The sequence below is a fragment of the Balaenoptera ricei genome, chromosome 1 (genome assembly GCF_028023285.1).
Source record: "Balaenoptera ricei isolate mBalRic1 chromosome 1, mBalRic1.hap2, whole genome shotgun sequence".
NCBI lineage: Eukaryota > Metazoa > Chordata > Mammalia > Artiodactyla > Balaenopteridae > Balaenoptera > Balaenoptera ricei.
In genome coordinates, this window is record NC_082639.1 from 55,203,257 (window position 1) to 55,222,972 (window position 19,716).

The following is a 19,716-nucleotide window of genomic DNA, read 5'->3' on the forward strand; positions in this document are numbered from 1 at the left end:
CGAGAAAGTGCTCAAGTCTTCCTTCTGAAGTCCTTCAGAAGAGTCAGAGGAGAAAAAAAGTCACCGTTATATGTCCAACTTAGAGCCACTTACCTTGGGAGCACACAGCGTTCTGAGGCTCGGTCGAGAAAGCAAGTAATTTATGTCAGTTAACTAGGTGCGGGAAGGTGACCCATAACCTCAGACACCTGCCTCAGAGCGAACCCTAGGAGTGCGGGGACAATTGCCAGACTCTTTGCTGCCTTATCATGTACAGCAGAGCTTACATCTTGCTGCAAAGAGAATTCCAAGAGTTGAAGAAGAACAATTATGAGGTGAGTACTGGAGACCTGGAGGGTGTGTTTCATTGGAGTACCAATTTTTAAAAGCAGTTTAATTTGTGTTTATTCTATAAGGCATAATTTAGTTAAACATAATTTGCCACTACAGACTTGTTTAATGAACCTATTTCAGTATAATAATCTACTTCATAATAATAACAACTATTTGTACTTCATAATAATAGTTAACAATATTGAGCACACTATGCTGAGTAATTTATGGGCATTTAAGCCCTGAATATCAGGGTCTATCAGGTAGTAAGTGACTAGTAGGTCCAGGGTTGCACTCATTAATTACAATACTATAAAATAAGTTCGTAATGTTTTGTTTTACCTACCAGAAACCTAAGCCTCAGAAAGGTTCAGTAAATATTTGGCCACAGGATTCCATCACAGGGTTTTCTACTACTTCCTGTCTAGTGCACTTTTTGCCAACTTCTGTCACATATAACACAGAAGCGCCTTTCCCTTATAATTTTAACACAGAGGAAGGCTTTGCCCCGAGTGCCACCAATGAGGTTTCAGTGTTCATAGGCTGTTCAGTGGTTGCCATAGGCTGTTTCATCACATACAATATGGAGAATTTAAAAATGGAAGGGGCTAGGGTGTACTTAGAAAGAATAGAAAGCTGTGCATAGAAAGAGGGTGTAACATGCTTACCAACAGCTGCATAAGGTGTAGTTCAATGGCATTGCTCTGTTTCCACTCCTGCCATAGAAGTATTGCCTTAACAGGAGATGTCGGGAACGATTATTGAGTTCAACAACAAACATCCGAGAGGTATGAAAGTAACATTTGATGTTCTTTCTGCTCCACCTGAATTTTGTGGCTTTCTGTTGAAAGAAAATCTGTTGAAGGGAGAAGTGTTAGGTAAATATAGATAATGTAGATAATAGAGATGTAATGTTTATCCAGACTAGCACTTAACATACCTAATAACTATGTGGTTGCTCAGAAGTATTTATTGACTATATTTAAGTGTATTCCTCAGCATAACCAATAACCTTATTCTATGAAATACATTCTTGTCCCTCCTTTGGAATAATACCTCAAGTGTAGGAATATTTTATTTTTATATATGAGCGTAATTTTAGAGTTGTGTTTTTCTTAATGAAAATTTTTTTAGTTCATGCCTTATATAGCATCCATATGGTTTTTAAAATCTTTGAAGAAATGCATGCTTTCCAACTATTTCTTTCATTTTGAATTTGAGTCTTACATTGTCTATTGTCTTACATAAGCCACACATTCTAGTCTTGACCTTACCGTCCCACTTGTGATTTGCACACTACGGATTTATTTAAAATTTGCTATTGCACATGTTTTCTGGAATCTATCTTAACTTATGTGTAATAAGGCAATATATAACACCTTCCCAAAATAAAAAATATTTATCAGAAAAAGAAAACATAGAGCTTTTGGAATTCATTGTAATCTAATATCTGATTTTCCAAGCTGCAATAAATATTTAATCTTTTTTCTGCTTTAATTTTTCTTAATTAAAGGGTATTACTGGCTTTCCTGTAAGTGAAGATATGATGCAATGGGAAGTTGATATTGAAGGTCTACAGAATACAGTTTGGCATGGTTTGTGCTTTCAAAACCAATTTACTTTTTTAAAAGTCTGTATTATTAGCCTATTTTCTTTAAGGTTGCATTGTATAAATTTTCTAGAATTCCTAAAGTATTTACATGTAATTTTTTCATTATATGGCTTATTTTTTTGCCATTTGTCAACATGGATGGAAATTTCAGGTTTGAATTTTTCTTTATGCCCAATCTTAATGTTACCATGTTTTGTTTTTTTTTTGTTTTTTTTTTTTTTTTAAGTTTATAGCTACTTTATTTATTTATTTATTTATTTTTGGCTGTGTTGGGTCTTCAGTTCGTGCGAGGGCTTTCTCTAGTTGCGGCAAGCGGGGGCCACTCTTCATCGCGGTGCGGGGACCGCTCTTCATCGCGGTGCGCGGGCCTTTCACTATCGCGGCCCCTCCCGTTGCGGGGCACAGGCTCCAGATGCGCAGGCTCAGTAGTTGTGGCTCACGGGCCCAGCTGCTCCGTGGCATGTGGGATCTTCCCAGACCAGGGCTCGAACCCGTGTCCCCTGCATTAGCAGGCAGATTCTCAACCACTGCGCCACCAGGGAAGCCCGTTACCATGTTTTTAAGAAGCACACACAGGAAAGCATATCAATTGAGAATATCATCTAACAGTCTTCCATGAAATCAGAGAATAGCTAACAGAATGCTTATTGGCAGAAAAATCCCACAATTATGTCTCATGTTTTTCCTCTATGATTTTCCCACTAATTTCCATAAATCAAATTCTCAAGCAGACTAGGCCACTATAAACTTTAATGACCACACACTCTTACAGTTGCGGATTAACAAGATATATTTGTTTAGTGAGGTAGGGGAGAAAAACATGTAAGTGGATAATTACAATAAAATATAACATGTTCTATTATGGATTTTGAATGGAATACCGAGGAGGCAGTGATTAGTTAATTTTGCCTTGGAGAGTCAGGAACAGCTTCCCAAGGAAGTGGCACTTGAGTTGGGTCCTAAAGAATGTGTGAGAATTCACCAGGTTTAGAATCAGAAGGAAATCCAGGCAGAGTAAACAGCCTTACATGAGGTGGCAAGAGAGGGTTCTGGAGCAGTGAGTTCAGTAAAGATGAGATACACAGTGAAGGGGCCGGGTGTTAGGGGGACAGAGTCAGTGGGTAGAAAGGACTGGTGGGAATGTGGCTGAAAACATGGAATTAGATTGTGAGGAGTCTATTACACCATCTAGAGGAGTCTAGGCATCCTATAATCCAATTTACTTATTAATACAATAAAACTCTAGGGACCTTGGGGAGGCTCAACTGTAGGAATAAACTTCAGTGTTAGGTTACAGTTAATCAGTTCAACATGACACTTCAGTGAAAATGTTTCTTTTTGTATCACAGGATCATTCTTCCAACTGAGAATAAATTTTACATCGGAGTATAATTTTGTCCCTCCGGTTGTGAAATTTAGAACAATTCCTTTTCATCCAAATGGTAAGGAACAAATGAAATTTTTATCATCACGGGTTCTGTCCCCATTAACCTTGTTCTTTGTTAGTGTTTAATAATGTTTCTTTTTAATTACTTTGTTACGATTATAAAAGTAAGCATGCTTATAGGGGAAAATATTAAAAGGCAGAAAAAAATTATCACCTGAATCCTAATTCAGAGAGATACTCTTCTCTATATTTAACCAAATTTATTTCCTTCTTCTATGTATGCATTTTATCTACATAGTTGAGTTATTACACAAAGTTTTATATATTTTTACTTAAAATGACATAATACGTTTATTTCTGCAATATTAAACATTCTTCAAAATATAATTTTTAATGACTGAATGATAAACTTAATTCCTGTATTGTTCAATATTTTAGTTGGATCTAATATTTTACTATAAAAATAATGCACAGACAAATTAACATTTTAGAAAGAAATAAGTTAGATTGCTACTTCAAGTCATATGCGAAGTAAATTCTTGATCGATTACAAATGCAAAAAATTTTAATGCTAAAAAGAAAATCTAATAGAACTTTTATGGGTGTGGTGAGGAAGGCTTTTCTAAAAACAACAAATCCTAGAAACCATGAGAAAAGCATGACACATTAAACTACATAAACTTTTTAAGACTTCTCTATAGCTAACAACATTATAACCAGAGATAAAAATACACTGACTTTTGCAAACAGAGGGAAAATATTTGCAATGCATAAAATAGAATATTTATAATATGTAAAGACCACTTGTGGATCAGTAAGAAAAAACAGAAAGCAACAGAAGAATGGACAAAGGTTATAAACAAGCACTTTTTTTTTTTAGTGTGGTTTTTTTTTGTATTTAAGTATAGTTGATTTACAATTTTGTGTTAGTTTCAGGCGTACAGTAAAGTGTTTCTGTTATATATGTAGTCTTTTTCAGATTCTTTTCCCTTATATGTTATTACAAAATATCGAATATAGTTCTCTGCACTATATGGTAGGTCCTTGTTGGTTATCTGTTTTATATACAGTAGTGTGTATATGTTAATCCCAAATGCCTAATTTGTCCCTCCCCCTGCTTTCCCTTTTGGTAACTATAAGTTTGTTTTCTATGTCTATGGGTCTATTTCTGTTTTGAATATAAGTTCATTTGTACCATTTTTTTTTAAGATTCCACATATAAGTGATATCATATGATATTTGTCTTTCTCTGTCTTGCTTACTTCATGTAGTATGATGATCTCTAGGTCCATCCATGTTGCTGCAAATGGCATTATTTCATTCTTTTTTAATGGCTGAGTAGTATTCTATTGTATATGTATGCCACATCTTCTTTATCCATTCATCTCTTTTTTTTTTTTTTTTTCTTATCCATTCATCTCTTGATGGACATTTAGGTTACTTCAATGTCTTGGCTATTGTAAATAGTGCTGCAGTGAACATTGGGGTGCATGTATCTTTTTGAATTATAGTTTTCTCTGGGTATATGCCCAGGAGTGGGATTACAGGGTCATATGGTAGCTCTATTTTTAGTTTTTTAAGGAAGCAGCATACATTTCTCCATAGTTGCTGTATCAATGTACATTCCCAACAACAGTGTAGGAGGGCTCCATTTTCTCCACACCTTCTCCAGCATTTATTGTTTGTACACTTTTTCATGATGGTCATTCTGACTGGTGTGAGGTGATACCTCAACGTAGCTTTGATTTGCATATCTCTAATAATTAGCAATGTGGAGCAGTTTTCATGTGCGTGTTGGCCATATATAAGTCTTCTTTGGAGAACTGTCTATTTAGATCTCATGCCCATTTTTTGATTGGGTTGTCTGTTTTTTTGATGTTGAACTGTAGAGCTGTTTGTATACTTTTATGATTAATCCCTTTTTGCTCACATCATTTGCAAAATTTTCTCCCATTCTGTAGGTTCTCTTTTTGTTTTGCTTATGGTTTCCTTTGCTGTGCAAAAGCCTTTAAGTTTAATTAGGTCCCATTTGTTTATTTTTGTTTTTATTTCCATTACTCTAGAAGACAGATCCAAAAAGATATTGCTGAGATTTATGTCAAAGAGTATTCTGCCTATGTTTTCCTCTAGGAGTTTTAGAGTATCCAGTTTTACATTAGGTCTTTAATCCATTTTGACTTTATTTTTGTGTATGGTGTTAGAGAGTGTTCTAATTTGATTCTTTTACATGTAGCTGTCCAGTTTTCCAAGCACCACTTATTGAAGAGACTATCTTTTCTCCATTGTATATTCTTGACTCCTTTGTCATAGATTAATTGACCATATGTGTGTGGGTTTATTTCTGGGCTTTCTATCCTGTTCCACTGATCTGTATTTCTGTTTTTGGGCCAGTCTGATACTGTTTTGATGATTGTAGCTTTGTAGTATAGTCTGAAGTCAGGGAGCCTGATTCCTCCACCTCTGTTTTTCTTTCTCAAGATTGCTTTGGCTATTTGGGGTCTCTTGTGTTTCCATACAAATTTAAAAATTTTTTGTTCTAGTTCTGTGAAAAATGCCATTAGTAATTTGATAGGGATTGCATTAAATCTGTAGACTGCCTTGGGTAGTATAGTCATTTTGACAGCATTGATTCTTGCAGTCCAAGAACACATCTGTTTGTGTCATCTTCAATTTCTTTCATCAGCGTCTTATAGTTTTCAGAGTACAGGTCTTTTGCCTCCTTAGGTAGGTTTATTCCTAGGTATTTTATCCTTTTTGATGTGATGGTAAATGGGATTATTTCCTTAGCTTCTCTCTGATATTTCATTGTTAGTGAATAGAAATGCAACAGATTTTGGAGTATACATTTTGTATCCTGCAACTTTACTGAATTCATTGATGAGCTCTAGTAGTTTTCTGGTAGTGTCTTTAGGATTTTTTGTGTATAGCATCATGTCATCTGCAAACACTGACAGTTTTACTTCTTCTTTTCCAATTTGTATTCCTTTTATTTCTTTTTCTTCTCTGATTGTCGTGGCTAGAACTTCCAAAACTATGTTGACTAAAAGTGGCGAGAGTGGACATCCTTGTCTTGTTCCTGATCTTAGAGGAAATGCTTTCAGCTTTTCATGGCTGAGTATGATGTTAGCTGTGGGTTTGTTATATATGGCCATTATTATGTTGAGGTAGGTTCCCTCTATGCCCACTTTATGGAGAGTTTTTATCATAATTCGATGTTGAATTTTATCAAAAGCTTTTTCTGCATCTATTGATATGATTATATGGTTTTTATTCTTCAATTTGTTGATGTGGTGTATCACACTGAATGATTTGTGGGTATTGAAAAATCCTTGCATCCCTGGGATAAATCCCACTTGATCCAGTGTGTATAATCTTTATAATGTATTGTTGGATTCAATTTGCCAGTATTTTGCTAAGGATTTTTGCATCTAGGTTCATCAGTGATATTGGCCTGTAATTTTCTTTTTTTGTGAAATCTTTGCCTGGTTTTGGTGTCACAGTGATGGTGGCCTCATAGAATGAGTTTGGAAGTGTTCCTTCCTCTGCAACTTTTGGAATAGTTTCAAAAGGAAAGGTGTTAACTCTTCTGTAAGTGTTTAATAGACTTCGCCTGTGAAGCCATCTGGTCCTGGACTTTTGTTTGTTGGGAGTTTTTAAGTCACAGTTTCAATTTCAGTACTTGTAATTGGTCTATTCATATTTTCTATTTCTTCCTGGTTCAGTCTTGGGAGATCGTACCTTTCTAAGATTTGTATGTTTCTTCTAGGTTGTCCATTTTATTGGCGTATAGTTGCTTGTAGTAGTCTCTTATGGTGCTTTGTATTGCTGTGGTGTCGGTTGTAACTTCTCCTTTTTCTTTTCTGATTTTATTGATTTGGGCCCTCTCCCTTTTTTCCTTATGAGTCTGACTAAAGGTTTATCCATTTTGTTTATCTTTTCAAAGAACCAGATTTTAGTTTCATTGATCTTTTCTACTGTTTTCTTAGTTACTATTCCATTTATTTCTGCTCTGATCTTTATGATTTCTTTCCTTCTGCTAATTTCGGGTTTTGTTTGTTCTTCTTTCTTTAGCTGCTTTAGGTGTAAGGTTAGGTTGTTTATTTGAGATTTTTCTTGTTTCCTGAGCTCAGGTTGTATCACTGTAAATTTCCCTCTTAGAACTGTTTTTGCTACATTCCATAGGTTTTGGATCATTGTGTTTTCGTTTTCATTTGTCTCTAGGTACTTTTTTGATTTCCTCTTTGTTTTCTTCAGTGATCCATTGGTTGTTTAGTAGAATATTGTTTAGCCTCCACATGTTTATGTTTTTTTGAAGTTATTTTCTTGTAGTTGATTTCTAATCTCATAGTCTTCTGGTCGAAAAAGATGCTTGATATGATTTCAGTTTTCTTAAATTTACCAAGACTTGCTTTGTGCCCCAGCAAGTGATCTATCCTGGAGATAGTTCCATGTGTACTTGAAAAGACTGTGTATTCTGCTGCTTTCAGATGGAATGCTCTATAAATATCAATTAAGTCCATCGGCCTAATGTGTCATTTAAGGCCTGTGTTTCCTTATTGATTTTCTATCTGGATGATCTGTCCATTTATGTAAGTGGGGTGTTAAGCTCTCCCACTATTATTATGTTACTGTCAAGTTCTCCTTTTATGTCTGTTAACATTTGCCTTATATATTGAGGTGCTCCTGTGTTGGATGCATATATATATATACAATTGTTATATCTTCTTCTTGGATTGTTCCTTTGGTCATTATGTACTGTCCTTCTTTGTCTCTTATAACAGTCTTTATTTTAAAGTCTATTTTGTCTGATATAAGTATTGCAACTCCAACTTTCTTTTGATTTCCATTTGCATGGAATTCCTTTTTCCATCCCCTCATTTTCAGTCTGTATGAGTCCCTAGATCTGAAGTGAGTGTCTTATAGACAGCATATATTTGAGTCTTGTTTTTGTACCCATTCAGCCAGTCTGTGTCTTTTGGCTGGAGCATTTAATCCATTTACATTTAAGGTAATTGTCAGTATGTATGTTCTTATTGTCATTTTGTTAATTGTTTTGCATTTGTTTTTATAGGTCTTCTTTCTTCCTTTACTCTTTTTTTAAAATATTTTATTGAAGTATAGTTGATTTAAATGTTGTGTTAATTTCTGCTGTACAGCAAAATTATTCAGTTATGCATTTATATATTCTTTTGCTTACTGTTTTCTATTATGGTTTATCACAAGATATTGAATATAGTTCCCAGTGCTATACAATAGGACCGTGTTCTTTATTTTCTTTCTTCTTTTGTTCTCTTCCCTTGTGATTTGATTATCTTTAGTGTTATGTTCGGTTATCTTATTTTTTGTATATATATATATTATAGATTTTTGGTTTGTGGTTCCATGAGGTTTTGATATAGCATTCTATACATATACATGATTATTTTAAGTTGCTGATCTCCTAATTTCAAATGCATTTCAAATATCTTGCATTTGTACTCTTCTTCTCTCATGATTACTAGTTTAGAGATCATATTTGTGTGTGGATGATTTCCTATCTTTACTGTATGTTTGCTTTTATGGGTGAGCTTTCCCATTTTGTAATTTTCTTGTTTCTAGTTGTGGTCTTTTCTTTTCCACCTAGAGAAGTTTCTTTAGGATTTGTTTTAAACCTGGTTTGGTGGTACTGAATTCTTTTAGCTTTTGCTTGTCTGTAAAACTTTTGATTTCTCAGTCAAATCTGAACAAGAGCCTTGCTGGGTAGAGTATTCTTTGTTGTAGGTTTTCCCCTTTCAACACTTTAAATATATTGTACCACTCCCTTCTGGCCTGCAGAGTTTCTGCTGAACAGTCAGCTCATAACCTTATGGGGATTCCCTTGTTGCTTTTAATATTTTCTCTTTATCTTTAATTTTGGTCAGTTTGATTACTATGTGTCTTGGTGTATTTCTCCTTGAGTTAATCCTGTATGGGCCTCTGTGCTTCCTGGACTTGAGTGCTGTTTCCTTTCCCATATTAGGGAAGTTTTCAGTTGCTATCTCTTCAAATATTTTCTCAGTCCCTTAGTCTCTCTCTTCTTCTAGGACCCCTATAATGCGAATGTTGGTGCGTTTGACATTGTTCTAGAGGTCTCTTAAACTGTCCTCATTTCTTTTCATTCTTTTTTCTTTATTCTGTTCTGTGGCAGTGATTTCCACCACTCTGTCTTCCAGCTCACTTATCTGTTCTTCTGCCTCATTTATTCTGCTATTGATTCCTTCTAGTGTATTTTCCATTTCAGTTATTGTATTCTTCAATACAATATTGTATTCTTCTTGGCTGTTCTTTATATTTTCTAATTCTTTGTTAAAACCTTCCTGTAACTTCTCACTCTGTGCATCCATTCTTTTCCTGAGCTCTTGGATCGTGTTTGTGATCATTACTCTGAACTCTTCCTTGCGTAGATTGCCTATCTCCATGTCACTTAATTCTTCTTCTGGGGTTTTATCTTTTGCTTTCATCTGGAACCTCTTCCTCTGCTGTCTCATTTTGTCTAAATTTCTATTTCTATTTTTATGTATGTGGAAGGTTGGTTATGTTTCTCGACCTTGGAAAAGTGACCCTCTGTAAGGGATGTCCTTTGTATCCCAGAAGTACACTCCCCTCTTGTTTTCCAAGGGCCAGGGACCAGCTGGTCCCAGGGTAGTTTCTGACTTGCATTTGTGGACTCAGTTCCGCAGGCTGCTGCATCATTGTTTTCTTGTTTCTGGTGTCCACGCCCTGGTGGGTGAGGCTGTTGATGGACACTTGGATTGCTTCTGTATCTTGGCTATTGTAAATAGTGCTGCTGTGAATATTGGAGTGCGTGTATCTTTTGAATTAGTGTTTTCATTTTTTCTGGATATATACCCAGGAGTAGAATTGCTGGATCATATGGTAGGTCTGTTTTTAGTTTTGTGAGGAAACTTCGTACTGTTTTCCATAATGGCTGTACCAATTTACATTCACACCAACAGTGTATAAAGGTTCCCTTTTCTCCACATCCTTGCCAACATTTGTGATTTGTAGACTTGATGATAGCCATTCTGACAGATGTGAGGTGATATCTTGTTGTTTTGATTTGCATTTCTCTAATAATTAGTGATTTGAACATCTTTTCATGTGCCTGTTAGCCATTTGTATGTCTTCTTTGAAAAGATGTCTGTTCAGGTCTTCTGCCCATTTTTTGATTGCTTTGTTTGTTTTTGATATTGAATCGTGTGAACTGTTTGTATATTGTAGGTATCAACCCCTTGTTGGTAACATCATTTGCAAATATTTTCTCTGATTCCGTAGGTTGTCTTTTCATTTTGTCAGTGTTTCCTTTGCTATGCAAAAGCTTTTAAGTTTAATTAGGTCCCATTTGTTTATTTTTGCTCTTATTTCTTTTGCCTTAGGAGACCGATCCAAGAAAATATTACTATAATTTATTTCAAAGAGTATTCCACCTATGTTCTAGGAGTTTTACAGTTTCTGGTCTTACATTTAGCTCTTTAAACCATCTTGAATTTAATTTGTATATGGTGTGAGGGAATGTTCTAATCTCATTGTTTTGCATGTGGCTACCCAGTTTTCCCAGCACCACTTGTTGAAGAAACTGCCTTTTCTTCATTGTATATTCTTGCCTCCTTTGTTATAGATGAATTGACCATAGTGCCTGGATTTATTTTTGGGCTCTCTGTTCTGTTCCATTGATTTATGTGTCTGTTTTTGTGTCAATACCATGATGTTTTGATTACTGTAGCTTTCTAGTATAGCCTAAAGTCTGGGAGGGTTATCCTTCCAGCTTTGTTCTTTTTTCTCAAGATTGCTTTGTGGCTCCATATGAATTTTAGGATTATTTGTTCTAGTTCTGTGAAAAATGTCCAGGGTATTTTGATAGGGATTGCATTAAATCTGTAGATTGCTTTGGGTAGTATGGCCATTTTAACAATATTAATTCTTGCAATCCAAGGGCATGGGATATTGTTCCATTTCTTTGAATCATCTTCATTTTCCTTCGTCAGTGTTTCATAGTTTTCAGGGTATTGGTCCTTTACCTCTTTGGTTAAATTTATTTCTAGGGGTTTTTCTTGCTGCTATTTTAAATGGGATTTTTTTTCTTTTTTACTTTCTCTTTCTGATATTTACATCATCAGTGTATAGAAATGCAATAGATTTCTGTATATTAATCTTTTATCCTGCAACCTTGCCGAATTCATTTACTAGTTCTAATAGTTTTGGGGTGGAGACTTTAGGTATCTATATAAAGAATATGCTTAATATTCTTATTAATATTTAATTAATAAAGATTTTGTTTCCAGCAACAATGTTAGAAATAGGGAAAAGAGAAATAACTCCAATGTCCATTAATATAGGAATTTTTAAGTGAAATATCTTACAGCTATATACATTGCTTTTAAACATAGCAAGGAAGATATATGAAGACTTTACTCTTTGGTCATTCTTGTGCCCTAGAATCTTCACTACCTGGCATATTGTTAGTGCTCAAATATTTTTTGAATAAACATGTCCAGAAATACGTTGACAATTTACTATTAAATGAAAAAATACTTTGAAGAATAAAATGTAAAATATAATTCTATTTAATAAAAAAACCCAAAAACTACACACACACACACACACACACACACACACGTGTGTGTCTGTGTGTGAGTGTATTTTTTTCCAAATACTGACTTACTTAATTAACTGTGTTAGGGCATAGGCCAACCTTTCATATATCTTTCCAATTTATATATTGATGTAATGGAACAAAGCTGGCAGGGAGGTTTTGCCATCCTCAATGTGTGGGTTCCATTTCTGGACCTAAGACATTTACTCTGTCACTATTTCCAGCCAGTGGTAAAGGGAGAGAAAAAGAGAAGAGGGCAGAACAGCTTCCTTAAGAAAATATGATCCAGAAGGTGCACACTTTACTTCTGCCGATGTCTCATGATTAAGACTTAGTCACACAGCCACATCTTGTTAGAGGAAAGGCTGGGAAAATGTGGGCAACTATGTATTCTTCTAAAACCACATGGGGGAATGGGGATGGGGCAGGCATCAAGTTTCTTATTATAGAGAGAAGAAATGGAGGAAAGGAAGAGCAAATACTGGAGGACCATGAATAGTGTGCACAAAACTTTTTATACCATCATCTTTTCTTTCACTACTGAGTCATAATTTCACTTGTAACTTACAACAGTTTTAATACCAACTAGGATTTGTTTCTAAATTCTTTTATCGCATTGTTCACTCAAATCTTGTGTCCATTGTGCTGTTACTATTATTGTAGTTTTACAATACAATGTACCAAATCAAACACCCCTCTTTTCACCTTTTCAAAATTTTCTTCCCAGGTCTTACCTTTTTATTGCAAGATTTTTCTATTGGAATATAAATGTTTTTCTTATTCATTTACAAAAATTAATTATACATTAATAAAAGTATTATTAATAATGATAGCTGTCATTTTTTGAGGATCCACTATGTGCCAGGTACTCTATTAAGGGCTTTATTTTTTAAATTCTTTTCAGTGAAAGTAGGTACTTCAGTCATATCCCCATTTCATATACTAAGCAAGTGAGACCTAGAGAGGTAAAGTTAATTGCTCAACGTCACACAGCTGATAAGTGGAGGGGTCAACTGTCAAATCTGTGTGTCTGACACCAAAGTCCATGCTCTAACAGCTGCTCTGTATTAAGTGTCTGTCACATTCAATGCAAATAATTTTCCTGCTTTGTCATTTGCTTTCTAACTTTGCTATGACATGTTGATGTTCATAAGTTTTAAATAATAATTTTATGTATTAATATTAATGTATTATTTTAATACAGTAGACCCGCATACTGGCCGTCCCTGTATAGATTTTTTGGACAACACTCATAAGTGGAATAGAAGCTATACGTTGAGCAGCATCTTACTCACCCTCCAGGTAAGAACAGATTAATATAATGCTGTCTTTAATACTTTTAATTACCCCAATTACTCGAAGTATAATGAATAAAATGTACAATGCATAGTTAAATGTTTAAAGGATTTGAGTAAGCTTATATAAATCAATAACATTTCTACATCAAGACTGTAAAATGGAACTTGAATTATAAAAACTATTATTTTTAAAGTGAAATCGATAGATTAGGCCCTTCCCAACCAAAGAATATGTATTTTATAAAAGAAGAAAAGAACTGTTTGGATGGTTTCAACTCTGGAAATACAGTCTTGGGTTTGCTTTTGGCTCCTAACTTCACTTTATAATGTTGAACAGGCCTTTTGGATCTTTCCGCATTCAAGAACCTTGCCTTCCTCCGAGAGGTGAATTGAGTGACTACAATGTAAAATGTTCAGCTTTATCCTTTGTTTCTGACAGTACTAGAGACCTGCTTTTATAAGCTTTCATATCAAACCCAGTGAACAATTAAACCAGGAATTTCCTCCTCTCCTCAGCAGATGCCTGTTTCTAGAATGCACCCTTCACCTCCTAGATCCATGGTCTTTAGAAGCATGCCTCAGTGTTGTGTTATTCCCGACCCTCAAAGAGCCTCCCTTCTCATCCTGAAATGCTAAGATAAATGATTTGAGTGGCACTTGCTTTGACCACTTACATCTGGCTCAGCGAGATTCTATCCACTAGATTCTGTCCACGATATTCTATTTATCATTGATAATATGTGGAGATAAACTATTAAATTTTGATCATCTGGAACACCTGGAGAATAAAGTATTCTGGCTTAATTGAATTTTCTCTGTAACATAGAATTATAACACAAATTTCATCTCTCCCATTTCTTGTTTTTGAAAATAAAATAAAACTAATCATTAACTTTCTGTCTAGTCATCTTAGTATGCTGAGTAAAATTTAATATTTTTAAAAATTCAATGTTCAATTTGTTTATTCATTCATTCTACAAATATGTGTTGAGCATATATAGCAGTGCCAGGCCATGTTGGGAGAGAGATTGGAGCAAAAACTTTGAGGAAGTAAGTGAGCATGTTGTGCAGAGATTTGTGGTTGATCTTTTGGATTCCTTCAAACTGAGTCATCCTATCTCTTCCACCTAAATAGGATTGGCCTTAAAAATAGTAAAAATGAATGTTCTCAGGAATGTAATGAGTGAGGGCAAACCAGAATGAAATGGTGAAAATTTTGAATAGCAGAATAATTTAATAAAAGGTACATTGGGGGCTGTAAGTTTAGATAGCTTGGCTTCACATCTTGGTTCTGCCACTTAATACCTTTGCACTGTTGGACAAGTTTCTTCACTTCTCATTGCCTCAGTTTCTTCATCAGTAAAATGGGGCTGTTAGTAGCTACCTCATATAACTTGTGAGGACTAAATGAATAAATACATGTAAAGTACTTAGAACCATGAGTTGTCCAAGAAAAGAATTCAATAAAATCTAGTTAATATTTTGATTGTTCTTAGTTTTAACCTGTAATACAAAATGACAACAAAGTGTTGACAAATATATCATGGAAAGCCAGTAGATTACACAGTTGTTTTTATTTTTCAAAAAGATTTATAAAACAAATATGCCCACATTAGAGATTTTTAAGATAGTGGAAAGGAAAAGAAAATCACTGGTAATCATAAAGAAAATTCCTTACCCTATTGTTATTAGCATTTTCTTCTAATTTTGTCTCCTGTGTTTCGGTTTTAAATCTTCAGTTCCACATTTCCTGCAGGGTCAAGCCCAAATTCTGTTGCCTGACAAATGATGATCTACTTCTCACACCTCGGCTTTAACTCTCTCAAACACACTGTGGGATCCCGCTCCTATTGATATCTACTTTTTTTTTTTTTTTTTTTTCCACTCACAGTGCTTGGTTCAATTCAGGTTAAAAAGCATTTGTAGAGTTCTAAACTCTAAAGTTACAAACCCAGGTCAGTCTTGCACTTTAAAAAGTGCTCAGTCCAGTTCCCCGTCTGACTAGCAACCCATTTTATTCCCTCTTTCTCAGTCTGTTTAGCAAGCAGCTGCTCACATTTTAAGAGTCGTGTCAAAAGAGCCCTCCTCTGCAATTCCTTTCCTGATTTCCTTTCCTAGGTGAAATTGATGGCTTTGGTTTTGGGGGGAAGGAGGTTTTCTCTGCAAAGTGGTACCCTAAGCAAATCTCTATGAGAGCACTATAATGCTCTAATGCATATACTGTTTCCTTATCTGTCTTCCCCTATTGGACTATAAGCTCCCTGAGGTCAGGAAACAAGTCTAATTTGTGTGATAGGTACTAAGTAACATGATTGAAGCAACAAATCTGAATTTTTACATCGTTGCAATGATATATATGTTCAAATTATATAGCCTATTTCTTTTTCACTTAACATTTTATCTCAAGTAATTTCCAGATTGCTACAATTAATATTTTAATGGCTATTTAATAGTACTTGGAAGGCCAGTGCTGCCCAATAGAACTTTCCGTGCTTACGGAAACGTTCAGTATCTGTGTTGTCCGATATAGTAGCCTCTAGTCTCATGTTCTACTGAGCACTTGAAATGTGGCTACTGTAACTGAGGAACTGAGTTTTTCATTTTATTTAAGTAATTTAAATTTAGATTGCTTTCTGACTACTACCTTTTGAGTAACAGGTGAGACACATTTATAATTATCACATTGTTATACAAGAGGGTGGTACTTGAAATGGTGTTTAAAATATTTTAAAGTCTAAATATGCTAATCATCTCCTCCTAAAATTTTTATAATCTTGATTTCTTTGAAAACTTGTACTTCCATATACAACGCAAAAGTAAGTACCAACACTCATCCACAGAAGAATTTCCAATTTCATGGGCTATAACTAATTGGATATTACAGAATGTACCCACTGGTACAGTTGTTTATTGATGCTTCCGATTTTTGTATTTATCCTCCAGATGGCTTTTTATATTATTTCATACTATCACATGGTGACTTTAAAAGTTGGACTGTTATTTTATTTTTTTACTATTTTAGCAGAATGTCTGATTTGTATATTTTAATTATTCCTTACATTCTAGTTCTTAAAAAATCATTAAATATACTTAATAGCTTGTGTATATATTATATGAAAAGGTCTTAGGCACAGTGGTCAATGCAAAGACTATTGAATAAACTTTACCAGATGTGCCTCTCCGAGTAAGATTATCTCTCCAGCCAAAGAGCAAAAGCTTGCTCGTGAAGAAAAGTTTCATCTGCTTCCCACCCACTTCGAAAGATATACTGCAATCCTTATTTAAGCAATTATAATATTCTGGAAAATATAGCCCAATGTGTTTTCCAAATAGGAAAAAAAAAAAAAAAAACAGCAGAAAATTCTTGTTGGTTTTGAAATATCAGATGTCAGATTATTGCTTTTATTAGTGAAAGATTGCCATCATTTCCATGACTCTTAAGCCACAGTAATCCACTCTGACCTGTATCTACACTTAAGACATTCTGGTCGTTATTCTTTTGGCTGTATTTTATTACCTAATTTGTATGTTATAATGTAAGATTCAATATACTGAATTATTGAATAAATTTTTCAAATTTGGGCTAATATTAATTTTGAGATGCCAGATAAACAAGATCATGGTCTAGCAGAACTATTAAGTTTTGGTTACTACTGGTCACCTATTTCGTCCAGATGTGCAAATACTATTGTAGGCAGAATTTTGAAGATGTCCCCCAAGACTCCCATTCTCTGGTTACTCAATCAAACACTAACCTAGGTGTGAAGGAACTTTGCAGATGGAACTATGGTTACTAATCAGCTCACCTTAAAATAGAAAGGTTATTCCTGAAATATGCAGGGGGGCCCAAAGTAATCACATGAGCCCTTAACAACAGAAACGGAAGACAGAAGAGTCACTCAGAGAAATGCAGTAAAGACAGAGAAAGGATATGACAGGAGGGGAGCAAACACAAGAAAGATTTTTCACACCTTTGCCTCTGACACGTAGGGGTCCAAGTGTAAGGACTGGTGAGAGACATCTCAGGGTTGAGGGTAGCCCCCAGTTAATCACCAGGAAATAAACGGGAAACTCAGTTCTACAAATACTGAATTCAGGAACTGAATTCAGCTAACAGACAGCCTGAATGAGTTGGGAGGCATGTTCTTCCCAGAGCCTCTGGTAAGAGCCCAGCCAACCGACAACTTGATTTCAGTCTTGTTCAGTCTGGAAAAGAAAAACCAGCCCAATCAACCCCGACTTCCTACTTGTAGAAATGTGAGATAATAAATTTGTGTTGATTTAGTTGCTAAATTTGTGGTAATTTGTTATAGCAGCAATAGAAAACTACTACAGATACCAAGTTAAGCATTCAGTGATCTGGAGGGATATTGAATTGCATGCAACTTTTTAATACATGTGTTTGTTTATTCATGATCTAAACATGATCTCATGTTAAAATGTAATGTATTTTGTAATAGAAATGTTTCAATGTTTTCTAATGTTTACTTCCCTTTACACAAAAAATCAATTTAAATTTATGTGATAGGAAGAAATAAGTTACAGGAAGGAACTTGTAACTTGCTTTGATCCTAATGTTTGGCTCATGAATGTATAGTATAAAACCAAGATAGATCAAGTGTTTCTTGAGAGTAGGGACCATGTCTCTTTTGTCTTTGTCTCTATCTCCAGGTGGATACATTGTAGGCATTTAATGAATGCTTCTTGAATGTTGTATGTATTGGTTTGTCTTTTTGCTCTAAGAAAAAAGTTACTTTAAAAACTCTATGTTCTATATGTTTTCCTATAGGTTATGCTTTCTAATCCAGTGCTAGAAAATCCAGTGAATTTGGAAGCAGCCCATATACTGATTAAAGATGAAACTCTGTACAGGCAAATAATTCTAAGACTTTTCCACCAGCCATTACAATGTAAGAAGTGCCTACATATTGTTATTTGCCAGTTATTAATTATTTATAGCAAGTAAATGATCTAGCAAGTAACTTGTATACGGCAATATTTTCTGTATCCATTTTCAGTAATGAAATCATACTAAGATCTCTCCTACTGTACCTCTTTTTCAGATCCATCAGTGTGATCCCTTTTTTTTTTTTCCTAATTGAAAAATAGTTGATTTACAGTGTTGTGTTAGTTTCAGGTGTACAACAAAGTGATTCAGTTATACATACTTATATACCTATTTTTTCAGATTCTTTTCCCTTATAGGTTATTACAAAATATTGAGTAGAGTTCCCTGTGCTATACAGTAGGTCCTTGTTGTCTATTTTATATATAGTAGTGTGTACATGTTAATCCCAAACTCCTAATTTACCCCTGCCCACCCCCTTTCCCCTTTGATAACCATAAGTTTGTTCTCTATGTCTGTGGGTCTACTTCTGTTTTGTATGTAAGTTCATTTCTATCATTTTTTTTAGATTCAACATATAAGCAATATCATAAGATATTTGTCTTTCTCTGGCTGGTTTAGTGTGGTCCTTTTTAAAAGATCACCAGAAATCATAGGCTTAGTATCTTTAAAAGTAATGGTCATATGGGTGAATGGTGCTGATCAAAACTAGTCTACCCATCATAAACATATGACATCAGTTTTAACTCTCTGGTCTGTAATGGATATTTCTCAGACTTCAACTTTAGCACCCCCCAGATCTTACTGATCTGGGACTCCTTTCCCCTTGATTAGGAAAGCTTTCAGCATTTTTCTTTCTGGAGAGTTCTTCCTCCAGGTATTCCTTCAAAGAATCCACGTGGAAATGACATCTGAGGCTTTTCAGTCTTTCTGCTCTATTGACCAATGTTTTTCTGATACCCTCGGTCTGCTCACTCTCATCCTGCCAGCAACCTTTTCTTGACTCTTAATTCCATCGCCTCTATTGCTCCTGTGCTCTCTCTGCAGTTAGCAGAGCAATGCTGTTGGCTCCTTATGCCCAGAGGGGTTTGCCACAAGTGAAGGTTGGGATCCTAGTGACGTAGCTCTTTCCTCTACATTCTGTCCCTCCCTTCAGCAGTGCACAGCAGCCTCACACAGTCACCGGCATTATTAGCTCCCCAATCAGCAGGCCTTGCTGTTCAGACTCACTCTGCCAAACGGATGTCTCTTGTGCTTTTTCTCTCCATTAGATGTCCACGATCTCTTCTTCCATCCCCTTCTAGGACCTGCCAGCCCATTAGTCAGGTCTGTACAATTTGTGGCCAAGTTCAAGTCCTCCTCCACAGGGCATCTGGGTCAGATGCAATATTGATCAGGCATCTTTTCCAGTATCTTCAAATATGTCATGATTGTCGCAGAGTTCCTCAAAATTCCCTGACAGTTTTGAGGCTGGTTTGTCCACAGAGGAATGGTACCACTTCACTCTGATCATATTTCTGACCAACCAGAATACTGTAGCATCCCCCCCTGTATCCTCTGCACTCAGGAAGTGTTTGTGGAATGAGCAAATGAATGATACATATCCCTTAACCTTTCGTCATGCACTACAATACTGTCATTACACAGAAA

The 19,716-nt window shown here is 35.2% G+C and overlaps 1 protein-coding gene across 1 annotated transcript in view; it reads left to right on the top strand.

Moving 5' to 3' along the window:
• Positions 1-248: 248 nt before the first annotated feature.
• Positions 249-19,716, top strand: part of UBE2U (ubiquitin conjugating enzyme E2 U) — a 41,658-nt gene continuing 22,190 nt past the window's right edge. Inside the window, exons 1-5 of the mRNA XM_059899146.1 lie at positions 249-314; positions 1,826-1,907; positions 3,274-3,366; positions 13,127-13,224; positions 18,010-18,130. Of these exons, the coding sequence (XP_059755129.1) occupies positions 249-314; positions 1,826-1,907; positions 3,274-3,366; positions 13,127-13,224; positions 18,010-18,130 (460 nt within the window). The remainder of the gene's footprint in view (positions 315-1,825; positions 1,908-3,273; positions 3,367-13,126; positions 13,225-18,009; positions 18,131-19,716) is intronic.